This window comes from Kogia breviceps, chromosome 6, assembly GCF_026419965.1.
Source record: "Kogia breviceps isolate mKogBre1 chromosome 6, mKogBre1 haplotype 1, whole genome shotgun sequence".
NCBI classification, from domain to species: Eukaryota; Metazoa; Chordata; class Mammalia; order Artiodactyla; family Physeteridae; genus Kogia; species Kogia breviceps.
This window is the reverse complement of record NC_081315.1, coordinates 13,362,704-13,385,090: the sequence shown is the minus strand read 5'-3', so window position 1 is coordinate 13,385,090 and position 22,387 is coordinate 13,362,704. Positions and strand designations below refer to the sequence as shown.

General features: G+C 34.4%; 1 protein-coding gene across 2 annotated transcripts in view; it reads right to left on the bottom strand.

Annotated features, from left to right (window-relative positions):
- Window positions 1-22,387, bottom strand: part of SMARCAD1 (SWI/SNF-related, matrix-associated actin-dependent regulator of chromatin, subfamily a, containing DEAD/H box 1) — a 70,323-nt gene that overhangs the window by 7,137 nt on the left and 40,799 nt on the right. For both annotated transcript variants that reach the window (XM_059066531.2, XM_059066533.2), the window contains exons 9-19: window positions 21,891-22,282; window positions 12,954-13,153; window positions 7,330-7,420; window positions 4,735-4,834; window positions 3,926-3,985; window positions 3,741-3,816; window positions 2,864-2,999; window positions 2,178-2,315; window positions 701-796; window positions 487-604; window positions 165-286 (exon numbers count right to left, since the gene is read on the bottom strand). In XM_059066531.2, coding sequence (XP_058922514.1) covers window positions 165-286; window positions 487-604; window positions 701-796; window positions 2,178-2,315; window positions 2,864-2,999; window positions 3,741-3,816; window positions 3,926-3,985; window positions 4,735-4,834; window positions 7,330-7,420; window positions 12,954-13,153; window positions 21,891-22,282 — 1,529 coding nt within the window. The remainder of the gene's footprint in view (window positions 1-164; window positions 287-486; window positions 605-700; window positions 797-2,177; window positions 2,316-2,863; window positions 3,000-3,740; window positions 3,817-3,925; window positions 3,986-4,734; window positions 4,835-7,329; window positions 7,421-12,953; window positions 13,154-21,890; window positions 22,283-22,387) is intronic.

Below are 22,387 nucleotides of genomic sequence, written 5' to 3'. Positions count from 1 at the left end.
GGCTCTTATGTCCCCTAAATTATTTTGAACTCTGTGTTAAAAACATTTTTCTTAAATACGTGGTTAATTAATATGCTTAAACAGTCTGATTTTTAGACTAACAATGAACCTCATGTGTATTAGTGTTAATAAAGCTCAGTGTTAGCATAATACAAAATCCTTACCTTTAGCATAAGCTGAGACATTTCCTTGAGTTTTTCAGCTGTGTAATATTGGCGATGTAATAAAGGATGATTGGCCATTTTTCTCAGTTGCATCATGACATTGCACATTTCTGTGTTTTTTTCTGTGACAAATTAAAAACAACAACAAGCTGATAGCTGTTTGTTGAAACACATCTCAATGCAAACAAAAGGTTTTAGAACTATTTCTTCAAATTCCAACTAATTTTAAAAAATGAGCAAATCCCACTATCACAGGACTAAACAAAATGCAGCCCTAGTACAGAATTATTTTTCATATAAAATTGTGACAATCAGGTTATACCCATGTTATTGATAGATTTTTTCAATCTGTTGAAAAGACCCAAATATAGCTGCTCCTGCTTCTCTGACATCGCGCACAGCTCAATCCGATCCTTCTTGGGGGGCAGCTGCTTGAGGACCTGTGAAAAGAGAACAGGTGAAGCAGGCCATTCAAATACAGAAGAAAACAGATTTTAAAACACCAGTCATCATAAAAACATGCAGATAAGAGTTACCTCTTCTTTTACTCTTCTGAGAATAAATGGTTTTATAATTTGTTTTGCATGTGCTATTCTCTCCTTTTCATATATACTTTGCTCATCTGCTGGTTTCTAAGTAAAATAAGAACATGACCTTTTAAATTATTCATTTAAATGATCACAATAACAGTATTACACAACATGAAAATCTCCCTCACCACAATCTGAATTATTTCCCATAGAAACTCAATTCATTCTAGATGGACGTGAATTCTGGGCTGTAAAATATTTCTTAAAGGTCCACATGTATTTTGAGGTTTTGTGACATGTAATCGTGTACTCTGCAGACGTAATGAAATTGAACTGCACCAGGATGGTGTTCAGAAGTAATTAACTGGTAAGTCATCACTGATTACATAGATAACTCTCTTGAAAAACTATGTGTGTGTTTAAGGTAGTTTGGGTGGAGGGGAAGAGAGATAAGTAGAAAACTTGTATTTATTTGTGGAAAATGGTCCCCAAAGAAAGCTAGTGCAGGTCTACAGAAATGGGACGGTTCCTAGTCAAAACCTGTTAATTTTGGAGAAGAGGAATTTTATTCTAAGAAATCCTCCACATCCTATGATCTGCTAGGCCATCAAGTGGGATGGAATACATTAGTGAAACTCAGAAAGGCAGTCAGTTTGCAGTAGAAGATCATCACAGAAAATTCTCGCAAAATACATGAGATTTGGGAGTGTCAAGAATCTATATTACCATCGCTGTACTGGAAAATGAGAGTTCTTGAAAACTATACTCTTACTTCTTCTAAGCAATAGGGAAAAAATTAACCAGATTTTCTTTGAAATAGGATTTCTTTATTGTGACTTTTAGAAATTGCTACTTTTTAATTTATGGAGTTTTTTTTTGCGGTACGCGGGCCTCTCACTGTTGTGGCCTCTCCCGTTGCGGAGCACAGGCTCCGGATGCACAGGCTCCGCGGCCATGGCTCACGGGCTTAGTTGCTCCGCGGCACGTGGGATCTTCCCGGACCAGGGCACGAACCCGTGTCTCCTGCATCCGCAGGCGGATTCTCAACCACTGCGCCACCAGGGAAGCCCATTTATGGAGTTTTAATTCAAAACATATTTCCCAGTATAGGAATTTTCTGGATATTCTTTTGCCCAGTTTTAGTTTACCTATTAAAAAATGCTAATTTACCTAATTTTAATAAAGAAGATGGTAGCTCACATATTATATATCTGAGCTACCCACTAATTTAAAATTGTCATTGTTCAGAAAATTAGGATATTACAAACCAAAACTTTTAGACAATGATTATAGAAGCCGCCAATTTGTTTCGTATTGTATTCTGGCTGACTTCCCAACTCATCCGAACATAGGGATATCAACTACTTAACTTATTTCATAGCACGTATGCTACATGAAAACAAGAAAAAGAGACAAAATAGAAAAATGGTCCGGGTAAAGCGCTAAGTAAAAAAGTTGAGAAAAAATATGAATTTATGCTTACTGTCTTAGAAGAAAACATTCTTCGTATTTCACTGGTGCTACTACTGAACATGTGCGGCATAACAAAATTCAACAGCGACATGAGCTCTAACAGGTTGTTCTGCACAGGTGTGCCCGTGAGCAGCAAACGGTTATTTGCCTATGGACACAGGTAAATTTCAGATTAGTGTTTTTTTTTTTTTTTTTTAAAGATCCACATCCTTCTTGTTTTCCCCCTCAGTGAGGGAGAAAAAAATTAAAACCATTATTAGTAATATAACATTCTGTCCTAAAAGATAAGTAATTTAGAAAAATTATCATATTGTACTTTAAGGTAGAATGTGTAAAGCTAAGTCTCATTTTATTAAGCAGGTAACTTGTGTTCCCACGGTACTTTTTGACGAGGCAATGGAAGAAGACAGATTATATCTGACATTCATAAAGTCTGTCCTGTAGAACAAAGGTTGGCAAATTGAAGCTCACGAGCTAAGAATGGTTTTTACGTTTTAAAAGTGTTCTTTAAAAAAAAAAAAAAAGAAAAAGCAAAGAACAAGTGACAGAAGCTGAATGGCCCACAAAGCATGAAATATTTACTTACCCGGTCCTTTACAGAAAAAGACTGCTGGTGCCTGATATAAAATACTATATATATTAAAATACATAATCTGAAATTTTGTAACGGGACAAACGCACAGATCACTCTCTTACATTAATTGTCATAAGGTGCTGGTAGCGGATGGAGCCCATATTCTTCAGCATGTGGCCCTCATCAAAAATTGCGTAATTCAATTTCAGCCGACGAAACAGACTACGATCATCAGAACTGCTGATTGCACAATTATACCTGTTGCCAAAGAAAAAACAATCTCTGAGGTCCTACCTCTAAGAGCATGGACTCGTGAGATTTAATGTTTTGACAAATTATTTTTATGTATATATTTCTAACAGCCAGTAGCGAAAAGATAACACTAGACGCAGGTGGTACTCAAACAAATATTGATGTATCCAAAATCACTGATGTACATGCCACCCAGTTACAAAAGCTGCAACATGAACTTAAAAGACAATTCATATGTTATAATGTAATTAGACAACTTCTACACAGCTAGGAAGAGGCCAATTTGGGTACAATTTATATGTAACCTGCAATTATTACACACTTTGCTTTATGAACTGTTATATTTTAAGAAGCAGTAGAAAAAAGAACACGAAGCTAAGACATTTCTGTTACGAACATAACACCATTTTATGAAACTAGTACAGTGAAACCAAAAAGTAACAGTTAACAGCTGCTAGCAAGACTATATATGAAAATGGAGTCCATTTTATTAAGAAAAGATGAATTTTGGATGAATTCTTTTAATCATGACCTCCTATAGAATTAACAAAAGACTGCTATCGTGGTATTATACACCAAACAGACAAATGCCTGAATCTTCAACATAACTCATTCTATTGCTTTTGTTGCATAGTTCTTAGCATACACTCTCCTTTATTTTACTACTAATATTTTTTTAACATTTTTAAAAAATTTAGATGGATGTACGAAATTATTTTTCCAAAAAATTTTTTTCTCAATACTTACGTGGTCACGATTACATTGTATTCTTCGTATCTACTATGAATGTTATATCTAATCTGTTTACGTTCTTCTTGAGAACCTAGAATTTAAAAATGACACACACACACTGATTGTATGTATTGTACTTTACTGTACGCTAAGATTTTAAAGAAGTCTCCGAAGTTAAAAGCGTAATGACATATCCTTACCATAGTAGCAGAGCACCTTTAAAGTGGGGCACCATAAATTAACTTCCCTTAGCCAGTTATCTATGAAACAAAAGAGATATTACTTGCACCTGGTACAACAGGGTACATGTGTGCACTGAAATTAACACTAAAGTCTGAGAAGTTCTACCCAGAAATTATTTTTATAAAATAACAGAAGATAATTTTTAAAAATCACAGACTCTTCACAACTTTACTCTTGATGATTAAAATGACTTTGATATTTTGAGATGTTATCAAAATGAAGAGCAGAGGGCCAACCATTATATTTATAGGTGATTATTAATTTCCAATTTAAACAGGATTTTGTTTTTGGTACATTCATACATATATTCTCTTACTCTAGTCTACAATCAATTGAGAAAGAATGAAAGAGCAATTTGAGTGGGGATGAACTGCATACATTCTTTCTTAATAAATGTTTAATTATCAACTCAAGTGTTTCTCTTAAATTACTCACTAAAACAACTTAAAAGTATTATGAAAACAAATTATCTTTTCAAATGGTACATGATCTATAATAATTTATAGATAATCTATATAATAAGCTGAGTAACTGACTTATATTGGAGTTATTTTCTTTAAAAAGACTTCTAGTATAATCAAACACACATATGCAAAGGGGTGAAAAGTGTAAGGAAACCAAAGATATGAATATTCGCCTTCACAAACTAAGAAATCTCTCTCTCAGACACTCAGACACACACACACACACACACACACACACGGTTCTTCTTCCCCTTGTATAAAATACTACTGAGTCGAGGAAAGCTGTCCACAGAATTACAAACCTATAGTCGATGCAGGCACAACGATCAAGTGAGGACCTTTACTGCCCTCCTGATAGAGGAACGCTAGGAATGCAATTGCTTGAATAGTTTTTCCCAGGCCCTAAAATGAAAAGTTTAAAAGACAATATACTAGATTTAAAAACAAACAAAAAACCCAAATGAATATTGGGAAAATGAAAGGAAAAAGAATATTTCTGGTTTTATTTATTTATGATTCCCCATGCAACTCTATGAGAATTTCTACTATATTCTTAGTTCTCAATAACACATAAAACAGATCATAATCTCCAAGTGATACGACAACTTAGTTAAGAGTAGGAATGTATTTTAACTGCTAGTTAATACGTAATACACAAGACCTCTGCTTGCACATAAAGGATATAATTTTGGTAACTGTTAATATAAAGCAACGATTTAATACATACTGGATGGATGGAGAATGATGTTCCAATGACTAATGGAGCTGAACACATACCTATCCTATTACCCAGCAATTTTACTCCCAAAAATATATTCAAGAGATATGAGAGCATATGTCCACAAAAAGACTTGGGTAAGAATATCAATGCAGTTTTACTATAATAGCCACACACTGGAAATAATCTAAATTGCCATCAACAGGAGAACGGAAAAACAAATTGTAGCATATTTATACTATGAACTACCACAAGCCAATAAAAAAAACCCAAAACCAAACTGCTGATACATGTAAGAAGAGGATGAATCTTAGTAACTTTATTATGCACCAAATGAACCAGAAACAAACAGTATATACTGTATGGATCTATTTATATAAAGTTCAAAATCAGAAAAAAATTATTCTATAGTGATAGGTGTCAGAATAGTAGTGGCGGTAATGACTGAAAAGGAGCATAAGGGAACTTTCTGGGATGATGGAAATGTTTATCTCAGAGACAGTCAGATGGGTGTACATATATGTAAAAAGTCACTAAGCTGAACATTTGTGCATTTTATTTCAAGTAAATTATACATCAATCAAGTATTGCATTAAAAAAAAAAGGCTCCTGAGGAAGTGTAGCTCCTTAGTAGAGCTAAACATTGCCAACTGTTAGGAAGTGAACTGCCTCCAATCCCAAACATGTTGAAGCCCTAACTCCCAATGTTGGGGTTTATTTGGAGACAGAGCCTCTAAAGAGATAAGTAAAGTTAAATACGGTCACAAGGGTAGGGACCCAACTTCTATCATAAAGGAAGAGATGGATGTATCTAGAGAAAAAGCCATGTGAGGACACAGCAAGGTGTCCATCTGCAAACCAAAGAGAGTAGCCTCAAGAGAGACCAAACCTGCCAACACCTTGATTTTAGACTTCCAGCCTCCAGAACTGTGAGAAATAAATTTCTGTTGTTTAAACCACACTGTCTTTAGTATTTTGTTAGGGAAGCCCTAGCAGACACTACCTTATCATAAATATGGTACTTTACAGGTTACAAAAACAGTTTCACATAATATACGTCATTTGATACCAAATATAATCTTATGATACAGAATTACCTACGTTTTACTAATATTGGCTCTGAGAGATTAGGTCATTTCGTAAGGATTACACAGCCCACGAAAGGCAAATTTGGTACCCAGAACCCAGATTTGATTTCCAAGTCCAGTTTCCACAACTGTACTACTCTATATTCTATATGTAATTTCTAACTATTTTGAAATTCTACATATATTATTCACTTTTCTATTAGATAAACAGCATCTCTGTTTTAACGACAGTATGAAGTAAGTGTGGAAACTGTCTTGAAAAACTAAAGATTATTTTACTAGAAGCTAGCTAGAGAACAAGGATTATTATCTTTGTTCATTTTTATTTTAGAAAACGAATACACAGTGTAATACATATAGTCAATAAACATTTTCTCCATTGAACATGACTCATTTTTAATAAACTTTTTAAAAAGCATAGCTGGAGGAAGGAAGGTAAAAGGTTAGATTAAAGGTCAAGTTTCTACATGACAATACTTGGACTACTGGCTGTAATGAACTTCCTAAGCTTACCTTCAAGTAAAATGTGATTTGGAAAAGGACAGAAACTCAGAAACATCTAATAAAAATAAAATGACTGAAATGATGGTGATGATAAACGTGTAGATTTATTTACTAACAAGGACAGGTATCTATGATAAATTTTAAAGGGAGCTATAGAAAAGCACACGTAGTAAAAATCTCTTTTAATATGACATATATATGTATATGTGTATGTATATATGCATACACAAACACACAGCTACAGAAGAAAATATTCTGGAAAAAGATATATACCAAAATAGTACTTACTTGAAGATGGCAGGATTATGTATGATTTTGTTTTTTTTCCTGTGTATTTTTATGTAACATCTAATTTTAAAAACACATATATTTATTAATTTGGTGAGAAAGACAAAAAAACTATTTTCATTTTTGAGGGGGAAGTAAGGAGGTTAGAACTAAGATAAGCAACAGAAAACTGAGAGGCGTGAGAGGGATTATACCTTGGTAAGAGCAGTAAACTAACAGGGTCAAGGGAAGTTTTCATCTTTTGAATGACAGCAAGAATGCCTATTAATGATAAATCCCAGAAATAGAGCACTACTTACCATTTCATCTGCCAAAATGCCATTAAGTCCATGTTTATGTACCAATGCCAGCCAATTCAAGCCAACCTTCTGATAGGGCTTGAGTGACAAACTGGTAAAGAGAGAGTTACAAGATATTATAGATTTTTACCTCTATTAGTTTTCTCTACTAGTTTTCTGAGAAGAGGTTTAGGTTTACAATGCACAAAAAACCGGAAGTATATAGGTCTAGTTTTACCTTTTAACTTACTGTTAAAAGCTATTTACACTTACTTAAGAAAATGAACCCAAAACATAATACATTTTAAAAAACCTCTCAAATTTTATTCTGTATTTGTTGTTTCTGGCAATAAGAATTACAAAAAAATTTTCATATTCAGTCTAATGTAATGCCACCAAATCAATTCCATAGATGATCAGAATATGAACTATAACATATTACTAATATAATATTTATACTCTAGAAAAATGTATTACACTGATTTGAATATTAGCACAGTAAGGAACTTAAAGTATTACAACAAAAACATATGCATAATTTGCTACTTTGCGAGGCTAATTTAATAAAACTTTCTGACTGAATGCCAATCACCTCTACTATCACTGGTATGTATAATTCTGGAAGATGTATGTATGTGTGTATTTATGTCTGAACTACATATAAATGTAAATTTGCTAGGCATCAATAAATACCAGTGAGTAGAAAGCCGCAGGCATGTGTCAAAAATCTTATTTAATTTGTGAACACATAAACAGACTAATCCCTGGGAGTAACTTGCTTGGATGGAAACATGGAAGGGGTCTAATGGATGAAATGGTTAGTTTATTCTAAAAGTTCAAGTGGTTAAAAACTAATAGCAGTTATTTACTGAACATCTATTATACACAGATATACAAAAATATCATTTTCTAGCATCACCTCATTCAATCTTTTAATATTCTATTAAGGTAGTTATTTTTTAACAGATGAAAAAACCCGAGGCTCAGTAATTTGCCTGAGGTTGCATGGCTACAAAGTCTTATGGCTAAGATTTTAACCCAGAAAAGTCTATCTCATGCAAAAGCTAATTCTTAACTCACTAGGGAAGCATAAACCCCACATTAACATAAAAATTTAGGACAAGGCCATGCTTCTCACTCTACAGCTTTTATCCTATCCCCTCAATTTCCTGTTACACAGATCCTATCTGCACATAGAGAAAGGGTCTGATAAATGGTTCTGATAAATGGTTAAGGAGTCAAATTCTGAAATCAAGACACTTTAGTTAGAACAGGGATCAAAGAGGTGAGGTAGAAAGATATCCATCTTAAATCAGAATCTATGTTTCAACTGTAGGGTATGCAATCTATAAAGCAATTCTCATTTGAAAAAATTAAAAGTACAGGTAGGAAAAAATCAGCAGTATTGTTGAAGTCTTTACAGTTCCTTTTTAAAAATGTCTTTGCCTTCTTGGCCAATATAATGTCTATGCCACTATGAAAGTAATAATAAATAGAATATTATAGACATTTTAATTTTCAGGTCCAAATAAATTCTACTATACTGGTAGAGTAAATGCTAATATTGGAATTCTAGACACTATACTTTCCATGCACGGGCTTTACATGCATTATTACTTTATTTAATCTACATTATAAAGTAGATACTATTATCATCATCATCTCCATTTAGAGATGCGAAGTTCTCTCTGGGATTCAGAGAAGTTAAGGAAGTTGCCCAAGGTCACAGCTATCCAAATCCATGTCTGCAGTGGCAGGGCTGGTACTCAATCCAGTTCTGATCCAGAGCTCAGCCCTTAATCACTAAACAGCAAACATGGAAGTTTTCTCTCTGATCCACCCCCTCTACAGTCAAAACTTTCTATTTTTAACTAGAATTTTCATCATTTTCCCGAGTCTTCCTACTGTCTTAGTCATCCCCCACACATTAAGGTTCACATTCCATGAAAATGATGAAACGCGATACGGTCGGCATATTACATCACTTATAAATGCATTCCAAGGGCCAACATGCTACCCCAAAGTAAATTTATCACAAATAGCCAAGAAATATTCTTAACAAAAATTACTGAATATAGGTATCACCAACACATGTTGAGAAACGAGTCTAACTATTAAAATATTCTTCACTATACATAAAATTTTAAAAAGTGATGAGGAAATTTTGAGAAGCATTGAATTTTTCATTCAAATAAAGCTGTTTCATCCACATTCACAAAGCAGCTATGGCAGCTGTTTTGATCAGGACATTAAGTACCTGTTATATTGAAGTATTTGCTTTAAAAATGTAAGTGTGTGTGTGTGTGTGTGTGTGTGTGTACTTGCTCCTCGGCTAGCTTGATCTAAATTACAAGTAACCTTCTGTTGCTTAGTGTTCACAATAGTGCTGCCCATAACATACCCTTTCTTCAGAAAGCAAGAGGATCACTGAAAATGCAGTTCTGGCAAACAGCTTTCCAATTCACTTGTTAAGACAAGTTTTAAAACAGGGCAACTATATTCCTTCTCTAGCAGGTGCTAATATTTAACTGCTATACAATCACACCTTCCATTACTTTGGACATCCAACAGTTGTCTAAGCATTTTTGTGATTGCATGTGAGCCCCACCCACTGGTTTACAAATGAGGATGTAATCTGCTCAGGGCTCTCCAAATGGTAAGAATTATAGCCCAGGCCTTTTGAATGAGGTAAGTGATCTCTTTTCAAAAGGGGGCTACAAATATCTTTCAGCTGAAGGTTTTCTTACCTCCCAATAAGGAAAAAAGTGATTTTAAGATTTTTCTGAGGTCATGAAAGAAAATGAGGTAGCGTGTTATTTTAAAGTTACTTGTTTTGTCGGGGGAAAGAAAAAATCCTTCCAGAGTTACTATAATTTCTTTTCAGAGTGAAAATTAAAATTTCCTGTCAGAGAAAACTAGTATCAAAATTATTCTGAAAGGTGAGAAAGGCCTGAAATAGAAAACTGGAGTATATACAATGTGCTAAATTTAAGTTTAAAATGCAGACATAGAGGGCTACAGAAACTTTTTGAAGTAGTTCATAGGAAACAGATTAGCGATGCTAGTTGACCAAAAATTTATGTCCCTTAAGTAAGTCATGAATGCTGAAAATACTACCACAATAATAGTTTGTACTAATAGTAGTATCCAAACTACTAAACTATTTCTATCAGAGTACGCTGAGTTAGTCAACACATCTGCACTAGTGATTTGCATTCACATCATTGTCAAATGGTGTCACAGCAACTGTTTAGAAACAGGATATGGAATCATCCTGTCAAGATGAGGATGAACAAGATCACAAGAACCTTAGCAGATTTAACCCAGAAAAAGATAGGACACACATAATTAAATATTACTTTATACTGAACATGTGAGAAACCTTTTCAGTTAAAACAGTTTAAAGCTGACAGATTTTAGATAAACCGCTAAAGCTTGAGAGACGGCTACATCTATGATAGGAATAAAATAGGAGAAATACTGAGGTGGTTTTTTTTTAACTTTTTCCTCACTGTATTATATTTTAACTTAAGGTAATTTTAGTTTTGACATTTTAAAATAAACATTATGAATGTAATGGTTTTGAGATGCATATGAGAATTTTTTCCCTTGCAAAGACTTTAACAGGGAGTTACAGCATGTGTGTACTTCTTTTATCTCTAAAAGGCTATTTTTCTTCTGTTATAATTCTTAAACATTTCTAATAGGAAAATAGTTAATATAATTTTGCTTCAAAATAAACTTTACTATAAAGAATTTGTTCTGTTAAGGAAAAGCGAAACAGCTTATTCATCAGGATAGTTTAATATTTTCCTCTGTGCTAATAAATCCTTTCCCAGAGCAAGGAAAGTACTTTAAATGTTTCTATACTAAGCAGCCATTAGGCTTGGCCAGTATACCAAGTAAAAATCTGCAAGTTGCTTATGCAACTTGCATTGGCTAAAAACAAAAACCAAGACAACAAATTTCACCCCCTAAAAGTGCATTTAAATAAACTCCAAAGAGACTATCTATACAGGTTTTCAGAAGCTGTACTTTGGGACTAGATCCAAGAAGCACCTAAAAAACTCCCCAAACTATGTTTCTCACCTGTTTAATATTTCATTAAAAAAATCCTCAGTCTAATGAAAAGGATAGTTTATTACCTGATCATACTATTTACAAGTAATAGGACTTTGTGGATTTAAGAGAGAAAATTTTTTAAGTGATGCAATAAAGCACTTGATTTTTTAAACTCCAAATTATGATAAAGCAGACTCAACTGGGTAAGCCTTGTAGAGTGAAGAACTCCCCATATCCAATGCTGTAGAACAAGAAGGAGCAGCTCCAACTACACTTTTAGGAGATGAATTTGCTGACATGGTCATAGTTCTTTCTATGCAACAGAGAAAGAGCTTCTTTGTGGGAACTGCATCACGTTTCCCTACACCATCCCATAGCACCCTAGAAGGGCACAGAAAAGATTGTAGCTTACTATTAAAGGCCAGTAACCATATCTTGATTTTTTTTTTCATATCTTGACTTTTAATTAACCAATGATCAGCAAATATGCTTTGATCATTAACTTAGAAAAATATCAGAAAAAGTATATAAAATCACCAGCTAAGGTAAATAATTTTAATGAGACCCTAGTGCTAATCTTATTAAATACCTATCAGAAATATTTTGAACAGAAATAATTCATTTTAAAGATTACATAACACTGCAGACTATGGATACACCATAAATCATTCTAACTAGTCTCGAATCTTAGAAACTTCGACTATTTCCATGTTATTGCCTCTGTATGTATTATCACAGTAAACAATTTTATACTTTTTTTAAAAAAGGAAGCATTCTGAACAGTTCTGAGTTCCCAGACAACCTGAAAATAAACTTTTAAAAGAAGTTCAAAACAACCCCCCGCCCGCCATATCCCAACATCACGCAAAGGAGGGGTGTTCACAATTACTAAACGCCATTTTCATACGTTCTGGTTGTTAGACACATTTTTTAGTGAAAACAATTTAGTGTTTATTTTTTGCAAGAACGCGGACAAGGTATTTTACTGACAGTAGCAGTTCGGGGAATATACTTTTTATAATTTTTCCTTATATAATCTATTTAATAAAAGTGTCCTTTTCAATTCTTATGTGTTTTTACCTCAAAAAGATTAAAAATTCTAGGCTTCTGAAAGCACTTAATCACACAGATAGGATACTGCAATCATTCTGCTTATGATCAAAAAGCAACTGAGCGAAGACACATTTCTACACAGATGCAGCTGAGCAGCCGACCGTCTGAAGCACTAAATTAAGTAAAGAGGTAGCTAAAACCACCTTTTCGGTTTCTGTGATTATATATGAAATTAGCTGTCATCAGACAAGGAAAACATAGGTTATGTAAGACCATAATATCTCCTCCCTCTAATTTACAGTGTGATAATGGAGTAAAATATTCTGATTGGGGGGGGGTGGCGATCAATGAAAAACAATTCATGCACCACTTATGTGCCATTATAGGAAACCCTGGGTTTCCCTTTTAAAAAAACATTAGTTTTCCTACTATCTCCACATTTAAGTTTCCTAGGCACAAGACAGGAGTAAATTCAAAATTTTTATACAACTGAGATAAAATAATGAATAGGTACATACAACAAATATTACCTTTGGTTTAGAATGGAGGGTTGTTCTATGTTCCATCCACCTCCATTTCCAGTGAGCATGGTAACTTGTTTTGTCAATTTATTTGAAATGTCTTCACATTTGTTCATAAGCCTTATAACTACATCCCTTTCTTGGATCAGCGTTTTACAGTGCCATATCAAATCTTCTGATAAGCCATTCGTTTTGGACATCTTTGTGAACTATGGCATAGAAAGAAAAATAATTTAACAGTTCAGATCTAGTAAATAGGGAGCCAATTTCTTTCTATGAGAGGGGAAAAAAGTTTGTTAAACTTTTACTAATGACCTTTATCAAATGTGAAGAGAACCTGCATTTGCATTCTCACAGTTCACTTTGATAAATCCCACTGTCACCTCAAACTCATCACGCTGAAATAAAACATACCTCTCTCCTCAAAACACACCATCCCAAGCTTGCTACCTTGACCCTGGCAGCTGTTCTCTTATGGGAGAAACTCTAAAGTAATCGTTAATGTCTCCTGTCAGGTTTTGTTTTCAAAACCTCGGACGACTACCAAAGGTAACAGTGCCAAATATACAAACTGCACACTAGATCTCTTGCCTCCATTTTTGTCACTTCCTATGAATATAAGATTAATTTTCCTAGAACATAATTTGCCCCATTTATCATCAAAGTACAACCCCTCAAGCTTTCAAAACTCCAATTATTATCTGTCACTTGATATTTTACTCTAAACTGAGACGAGTACTACTTGGAAAGGTGCTGTGTGAATCAAAGGTGACCAAAGTGCCATGACTGTGTGAATCAAAAGTATACGGTGACCAATGTGCCACGATTGGGTAAAACTTAAGAATAGTATCAATTTCAATACAAGACTTGCATAAATGGGTTTGTATGAAAACTCAGAATTTCTTTCAAAATGTATTTGTATTTATTTTTCTAAAGGAGACACTGAATACTTTACAAGGTAAAAGCTGTAACAGAATTAGCATTTTTCCAAATATATAGCTGAAAAAAATACATCCTGAAGAACTGTACAAAAAAATATTTTTAGTGTAAAGGATTAGAAACAAGCCCAGGAGCTATTTGAAAGCTGTCTGTTGGGCAAAAAGAAAAATACCATAATCCAGAACAGAATAAAGGAAACTAAACGAAAACCATCTGTTAGAATAAAGCCACACATGGTTTTGATCCATGGTATCATATTTAGCATATTCTTTCAAGTTATGACAAGAATCTCATTAACAGCTCTAAATAGTCCCCATGAACACAGTATTTCTAAGTTCACAGAGAAGCTCAAGCAATAGAAATTCAATACTTAGAGGATATACTAAGAAAATTTCATAAAAAATGCAGTTTATATTAACATGTACTTTTTATATCTAACCTAGAGTAGGTTGGTAGAAATGAAACTTATCTACTCCAAAGCCATGTTATTACTGTACTGCAGGAATAAAAAACAAAACAAACCAAAAACTTAGCATGCCACAAAATGGCACTGTGAGATAAAAAGTTATTTGTACACTACTTTATATTCTCACAAGGACAACATTCATAATCACAATGTAATCTCCCACTGTACTTTCCAGGGAAAAGATTTACACATAAAGAACAGGATATGTAAGAATCAGTGCCTTGAAGATTTTAATGAGGTTCTACTAGAACTTTTAATTAAGATATTCTTATTTTTAAATGGAACCCCAAAATTATAGGCCAAAAAACCAATCTCACATCTATTGTGGGGTAGTGTTTGCGATATGTTATGTGTGTGAGAGAACCAACAAGAATAACCAGGAAAAAAAAAAAGAAGGAACATATACTGTGTGCTTTGTATGTGCCAGAAACTACCAGGTGTCTTTTATTCACTAACTCATGAAGTCCTCACAACTGCAAGATCAGTCCACCAGTTGTGGATGAATAAACTAAGGTTCAATTTCCAAGGTCATAAAGCAGGATTAAAGATTCCAAAGTCTATGCTCTTCTCTTTTCACTAAAACTAGTACTTCCCAAAACAAAACAAAACTTAAAAGTTAAATAACACAGGGGGGAAGGGTGGGACTGACATGTAGACAGTGCTGTATTTAACACGGATCACCAACAAGGACCTGCTGTAGAGCACAGGGAGCTCTGCTCGATGTTACGTGGCAGCCGGGCTGGGAGGGGAGTCAGGGGGAGAACGGATGCATGTATGCGTGTGGCTGAGTCCCCTTGCTGTGCACATGAAACTATCACAACACTGTTCATCGGCTATACTCCCATATGCAATAAGAAGTTAAAAAACAAAAACCCTTTTTTCTGTAACCAACTGCCATTTATTGTGTTGGGTTTTTTTCTTTCCTTTTCTTTCGTAGTTACGTACTACCCTGGCTGGTGAAAGTACCTGCTATACAGACATAGTCCCTTGTCCTCGTGTGGTTTATAGTCATTGGGAAAGACATGCAACATACAATTTTAAGTCTCAACAGCTGGTATTATAAGGGAAAAAACAAAATTTCATGGGTACTTTTCACAAGGAGAGTAATATAATCTAGGATCTAGGAAGTCCAGAAATCAGAAAGAACTGTTTTGACTCAAAGAAGATCAATTCAGTATGCCAGAACCTAGAGAAGAGAGAAACATACATTAAAAAAAAAAAGAAACAACCAGACATTACCGTTTCCTGATGAAAGAGCAGACCACCAACCATGTAATAGTACTGATGGGAGCATTTAATTCTAATCCTGATTCCACAGAAAATACAACCAGAAAAGCCCAGACTGGGAAGCTATAGAACAAATGATCCAGTTTCTTCACCAAAGACATTACAGGAAGTGGGGGAGGGGGAGGGAAGGAGGGAGGCAGAGAGAGAGAGGGAAAGGGAGATGGGGAGGGGGGACGGAGAGGACGGACGAAACAAGATCAGACATAAGCTGGTAAACTGAACCTGGTGATGAGTGCACGAGGGTTCATTTAGTATTCTAATTTTTATGTTTGATATTTTTGTAGGGGCAATGAAGGGGTGTGCAAAAAGCAACTCTGACTTCATGATGCTGCAACAGTTTGATTGACACTTTTAATGAACTTGACATTTTGGTTATTTCTGAAGTCAAAGTTTCAACTTAACTCCCTGAGGCTTCCCACTCTCTTTACCCTTTCCGTACAAGCCAACCAACATTAGAGATGATCCAAATTATTGCTGCTGGTTTAGAATTTAGACCTACCTAGTAGTGATAACACTGTTCATGAATGCACGACTTCAGTAGACAGATTTTCGAGGAAAAAGTTTCACTGTTTGATAAATTTGCTAGAATTAACTTCAGTTATGGCTGACAGTAAACCCCAAACATCAGGGGTTTAACTAAGACTTGTTTATTTCTCTCTCATGTAAATGAAGACCCCAGGGGGTAGTTCAGATCTGGTGCAGTGGTTCCAAAATCAAGAATTCTTCTACTGTGTTGCTTCCATATCCTCAACATGTGAGTCCTCATCACACTGACATCTCAAGCAACAGGAAGAAGAGATCCTTTAAGGACGCTTTCCAAAAATCGTGGTATACTTCTGCTTACATCTCACTGGACAGGAATTTGTCAAATTACCAAAGGGAGGCTGAAAAATGTAGTCTTAATATATTGTGGGTAATGTAACCAGTCATAAATGTTTAAAAGCACAGAGGGGGTTAAAAAAAGACAGAAAAATGATTTGACCCAAAAAAGTTTGACTCAATATGACTAGAACTGATATTGGGGGAGAGTAGAAAACTATAATCGCTTCTTAACATTTCACTAATAATATATACAAAACTTCCAACACAAAATATTGTGGATATCTGCAGCTAACATTTTTTAAGAGACAGACAATTGAATGGGCACTTACTTTATCTAATCCTTAGCCTTCTCCAGACGTCACTATCATAATTACACCCCACTTGAAGAAGAAATACAGGAACAGAGAGAGAACTTGCTCAAGGTCTTGTAAGTTGCTAGAAAATGTCAGAACTGGGATTCAAAACCAGGCCATCTAGCTCCACTATATTAGTTACCCACCCTCAAGTATGGTATTTACAAAACCAAGGGAATAAAGAAGGGAATAAAGTGAATAAAGGGAATAAAGAAGAGGCATGAATGGAATTCCGAAACAAGAGAACCAACACAAAGAGAAAAACAACACTCCTCGGGATACTGGGGAAATGAGATTCCAATATCACAGCTGTGCCCCTACCGCAGGTCATAAGACTCCAGAAGAGACTTCTTCAAGAAGATGAAACTGACAAAATATCTGAAGTGTCTAAAAACTGAGGAGAAATTTAGACAACTACGGAAGAGTTTAGAGCTGAAGTAATAAGTATATACAAAACTAAGAAAACAGAAAAACCAAGACAACTAATAAGTAGGGAAAACAAAATGCTGAGCAAGGAAAAAAAAGGAATCATGTAGCATATTACATGGCTCAGCTATAAAAGGCGTTTGCATAGTCTAACAATGTAGATACTAAAAAATGATTTTCAAAATTACCACATTATTAACATAGTGGTAGGACTGGGGAATGGGAAATGGGCATGTCAGGTGAGACAGACAGCGAGAAGAGAGCTAATCCTACCACAATGCTATGATGTCTATGTCATGTCAAAAGATAAGGCCCGCAACTGAAAAATTTTTAAAAAGCATTATCTTTATATCCCTAGATATGGAAGTGATAAGAATCAGACAGAAGATGTAGAAGCAGTTATCTGTAGTACAGGAAACAGGCTGGAGAAGGGGATGGATATGGATTTTCAGGGAGAACAAGCCTGTAGAATTTTTTAACTTGATCTAAATACATGCACAAATAATAAAAAAATAAAAACATTTTAAAAAGCCCAACATTTAATTCCAAAGCATTTTTATTAGGTGTGTGTTGGGCAGGGAAAATGGGTGTCTGCCCCTAAGGAAAGGTGTCAGAACACTCTACTGTTATGTTACTGCTTTCTGAAGACAAAAAGCACTTAACAACCCTTTAAGTCACTTAGCTTCACTGAAACAAGACCTAAGAAATACAAAGTACTCTGTAAATGCGGGATCCACTGGGAAATCTAAAGTTATTGATGAGCACAGCAAATACGACCCTAATTAAATAATATGAAATATACAAACGTATTCATAAACAGATGGATGATGGATAAAGTCTTAAGTGGGGAGTATCTTTGGTAGAATTTTGGCTAAACTTGATTTTCTTCTTTGTTCTCGCATGTGCTGTTTCAATTTTAGACAAAGAAAACAAATCGTTCTCCAAAAAAATGATAAAGCTATTATTTTCTCAGAGGGAAAACAAGAGAAAAAAAGTAACTGCTACTTAACTGGATAATTACATGAAAAACGAACATCAACACGGCCCTGACTCCTATCTCTCTGATTCAACAGTCAAGTATCACTTGAAGGCCTTTATCTTTTTACAACAGTCACACAGACTGAAGTACCTGTCTCTTGCCACCACGTGTCACTCTTACAGTACAGGTAATTTTGAATTTCTACAGGAAGGGGGAAATCGTTTAAACGTAGATTTAATTCCCCACCTAAGAAGTAACTTTATGGAGGACAGGAGTCTTAAATACTATAAACACCTGGGAGCAGCCTACAAAGTACTCAAAATGCATTTATAATTTTAAAATAAATATTTATCAAACTTACAAAAATGAAAACAGAGCCTGAATACAGCAAGCACGCACTTTACTGAAGCCACCCTACCAGGAAGTAGTATGCATTACAATTCTTCGAGTCACAAACTTAGACAGACATTTTACAACAAAGCAAAAAGAAAACCTGTGGTCTTAAGTTACGAGTGGATGGGAGCAGCGCAAGGACGAGAGTACTGTTCCCGCACGAGGTAAACCCGGGTTGCTTGGTTAACAATCAAAGAGAACTGCATTCATGCTGATCTAAATGTCAAGGAAGTAAATGCATATATGAAAAGTTTTTAGATTGAGCTATTTATGAATGAGCTATTCATGAATCTTGATTTGATCAGCAGACACACTAGGATTCTGATTAAAGTACAAAGATGCAACATAATAAGATTATCATAGACGTAATAGCATCTCCACCCTATTTTGCACAAAGCTAGATAAAAATTCAGTAAGTGGCTGGTGAACTGATGCCATCAAATGTGTGAAATCTGGCAATGAAAATAAAAACCCCAGTACACATTTTTAAACTAATGACATTTCGGCTGGCTTTGTTTCTAAAGTCTACATGATTTAATGATGTGATTTCTTACCATAAGCACATACTTTACTGCTATGAAGCAGAAAGATAAGACAAATGGAAAAATTATGAAGAAAATCTGACAAACACTATTTAGATTTAGATTTGTAAAAAGGGTATAAAGCTGCATACATAAATACCCTAACATAAAGAACTTATTTTGTTAAATAACCAAATTTTCCTCATGTAAATAAGGGTGACTAGAATATCTCAGAGCATTTAAATTTTTAAAGTATAATTCTTTGACAATAAAGTCATAATCATAATGTACAACTTTTCAATTTTTGTTTTAAAAGGCACTGCTAAAATAATTTTCACATTCAAATTAATTTTATAATAAAATAAGGCAATGAAATACCAATGATTACATTTAACCTATCAATGTTATGGAGACTTCTGTTTTAGCAAAAAATCATAATTAAAATATATGTGTTTACTTTGATTTGTTGGCTCAGTATGCATTGTGATGAAATATTAATGAGTTTTGAAGTTCTGCCAAATCCCCAATCCTGAAGACTAAACTAAGATTCAACAATAATGTTAAGAGTTTACTAGACATTTGCACATTGTTCTTAATATATAATGCCTTGTAATTTTCATTAAAGTATGACTGAGGAACAAAATTAAAATTTCAATTAATTCTCTTAAGAATTTCTAAAAACAGTAGCTATGAAAACAAAAGTAAATGCTTTTTCTTTGTTTATTTTTGAAGTAGTTCACAGGTACATTAGCACGCCTCTCCGATTAATAGAGAAGGAGTTAATTATATAATTTTTTTTTCTTTACCAAAATGTACATAATATTGACCTTTCCTCTGATGACTTTAAGATATTAAATTGATCTTTAAATCAGTCATATTCAAAATTCTACAGTAAATGAAAGTAGAAGCTGAAAGTTCTAAACAAATTAAAACTCAAAGCTCATATACACTGACTTGCTAAACTTCATTTCCAGGAACTTGTATTTACTAACTTTTTCAGGATAGCTAAGCCCTGTATTCGCTAAACTCAAGTGGCAAGTTTACTTTTTAACTGTTACATAAAATAATCAACATTTAGATGAATGGCTAGCAAAAATAGTCTCTGTATTCAACTTTCAGAAAGAGGGCAAGATGCTATAGGAGGTTTATAATGCTTTATCTCCAAATTCATGTCAAGACTAATTTAAACTATGCCAATTAATTAGGAGGGGAAATATGCTTTCTACATGTTAAGTTACTGAATATTTTTAAAAGCATCTGGCACATATAACTCTGGTATAATTTACTTTTACTATAAGATACGTGGGCAAGTAGTCACAGTGACCAAACACACCGGTGCAGATAACTGCATTCCTTATTAAGTAAATTAGAATCCCAACAAGCCCGAGCAACCCAACTCTGTAATGACACAGGAGACCATTAAAGATTAAAAGAAAGAAGAAAATGAAGAAAAGAAGAACAAGAATGCCCTTCAGCAAATACTTTAACAAATAAATCACTTAGGCAAAGCCGAACAAGTTTTGAAAGGGCCTGCTTTGACAGATGTTCTCTGGAAAAGCAAAGGCTTTAGGCAAAACAATATCTTTATTTATTTATTTATTTATTTTTAAAGGCACAAAATGCTAGTAATCTTGTTTCTATATTTTTCAAATATTTTAATTTTTTAGAAAATGCTATTTACAACCATTGTTCAGGGACCTTCCCACCCTGACACTTCAAGATACTCATCAAGGGAACTTAGGTTCACACAGATTTGTCCCAAGTATAAGATTAATCACAAAGAACTTTACTCCCTAAATTAGGGAATAAAACTTCCTAAAAATTTATACAACATCAAGAGTCACTACTGATGTGACTTCACATTCTAAAGCTGTAAAAAATCATGCATACTGCTTTCACAGGAGGGCCTGTTTAGAAGCCATGCTATCAAAGCCCACATTTTCACAACATGAAGCAAACTTTAAAAGACAGAGTTCTTACATTTCTCTGTATGAATAAGATTGGCTGACTGTTGACATTTATGAAACTCAAAATACAGGTATTTTAGATAAAACTTGTTTACAGGAAATGAAATTCCAGAAAGTGATCATGCAAAGTGTACTTACCAGGGCTTATGCCTTCCCTTCACCTAACGCTCTAGGCTTCCACACACTTTTCTATCTTTCCAATTAAAAACGCTGCAGCCTGCTACACTCCATAAAATGGCCGTATTGTTTAACCAAGAAAAACATGTTAGAGATTGAGCTGTCACTTCTAAAAGGAAAATAAAATAAACAATTGCCTCTTTTGTGGTGAAGCATAAAACACTCAGGCTGGCATTTTAAATCATGGAGCTCCCCTGGACGTTGCTACTGCTCTTCAAGTAGTTGTAGTAAAACTTCCGCCACATTCTTGCTTTCTGCATTGTGTCTCAGTAGTAACAGATCAGAACAGGCTAGCAAACAACTCCTTCCTAAATGTAAGCTCTAATTTCTTCTTCTGCAGTGAAATGAACCAAGTTTCTATGCAAAAGAATGAGTGACAGTATGCCCAGCCAATCAGCTTGGGGTTTTTCAGGAAAATCACCCCTTAATTCATTCAAAATTAGGTCATATGACACTATTTGAAATACTATTGGCTAAGAATGAAAGTAATGTTTGACTCTACACAGGATAAGGCCACCCATCTATGCCTCCCTGGGCTGAAGACACCTTGACTATAACCGGTACTGTGAATTAAATACACACACACACAGGGGAAAAAAAAAGAATGTAGCCTTACCAGAGCTTCCCAACTATTAAAGGGCCGGAGTTCTGTTATCTTCTGAGCCTTTTTCTGAGAACACTGAGGAATCAAAGTAAGTTCACCAATTGAAGCATCTTGAAGGAAGTGGAGAATTTTACCTTTGTAGCCATCCTCCATCACTTCTTCACCACTGCTGTAGTCCTCGTCTAAGGAACTACCAACATCAGAGCCTGAATCGTATTCAGAGTCTTCAATAACTCTTTTAGGATTAAATACATTTTTTTTACGTTTCTTGTTAAAACCATTTTGTGGTTTCATGGAACATTTCTGTTTCAGTTTTGTTTTAGCTGCGTTTTTAGGATAATTTTGACTTCTTGAAGAAACTTCTTTTCCATTTGGAAACTCACTTGGTGAAGCATATTGCATATCTGTGTACAAAGACAAAAATAACTACATTAGAAAGATATAAATTAACTATAAATTAATATAAATTAAGTAACTACATTAAAAATAAAATTAAATAAAACTTCAAG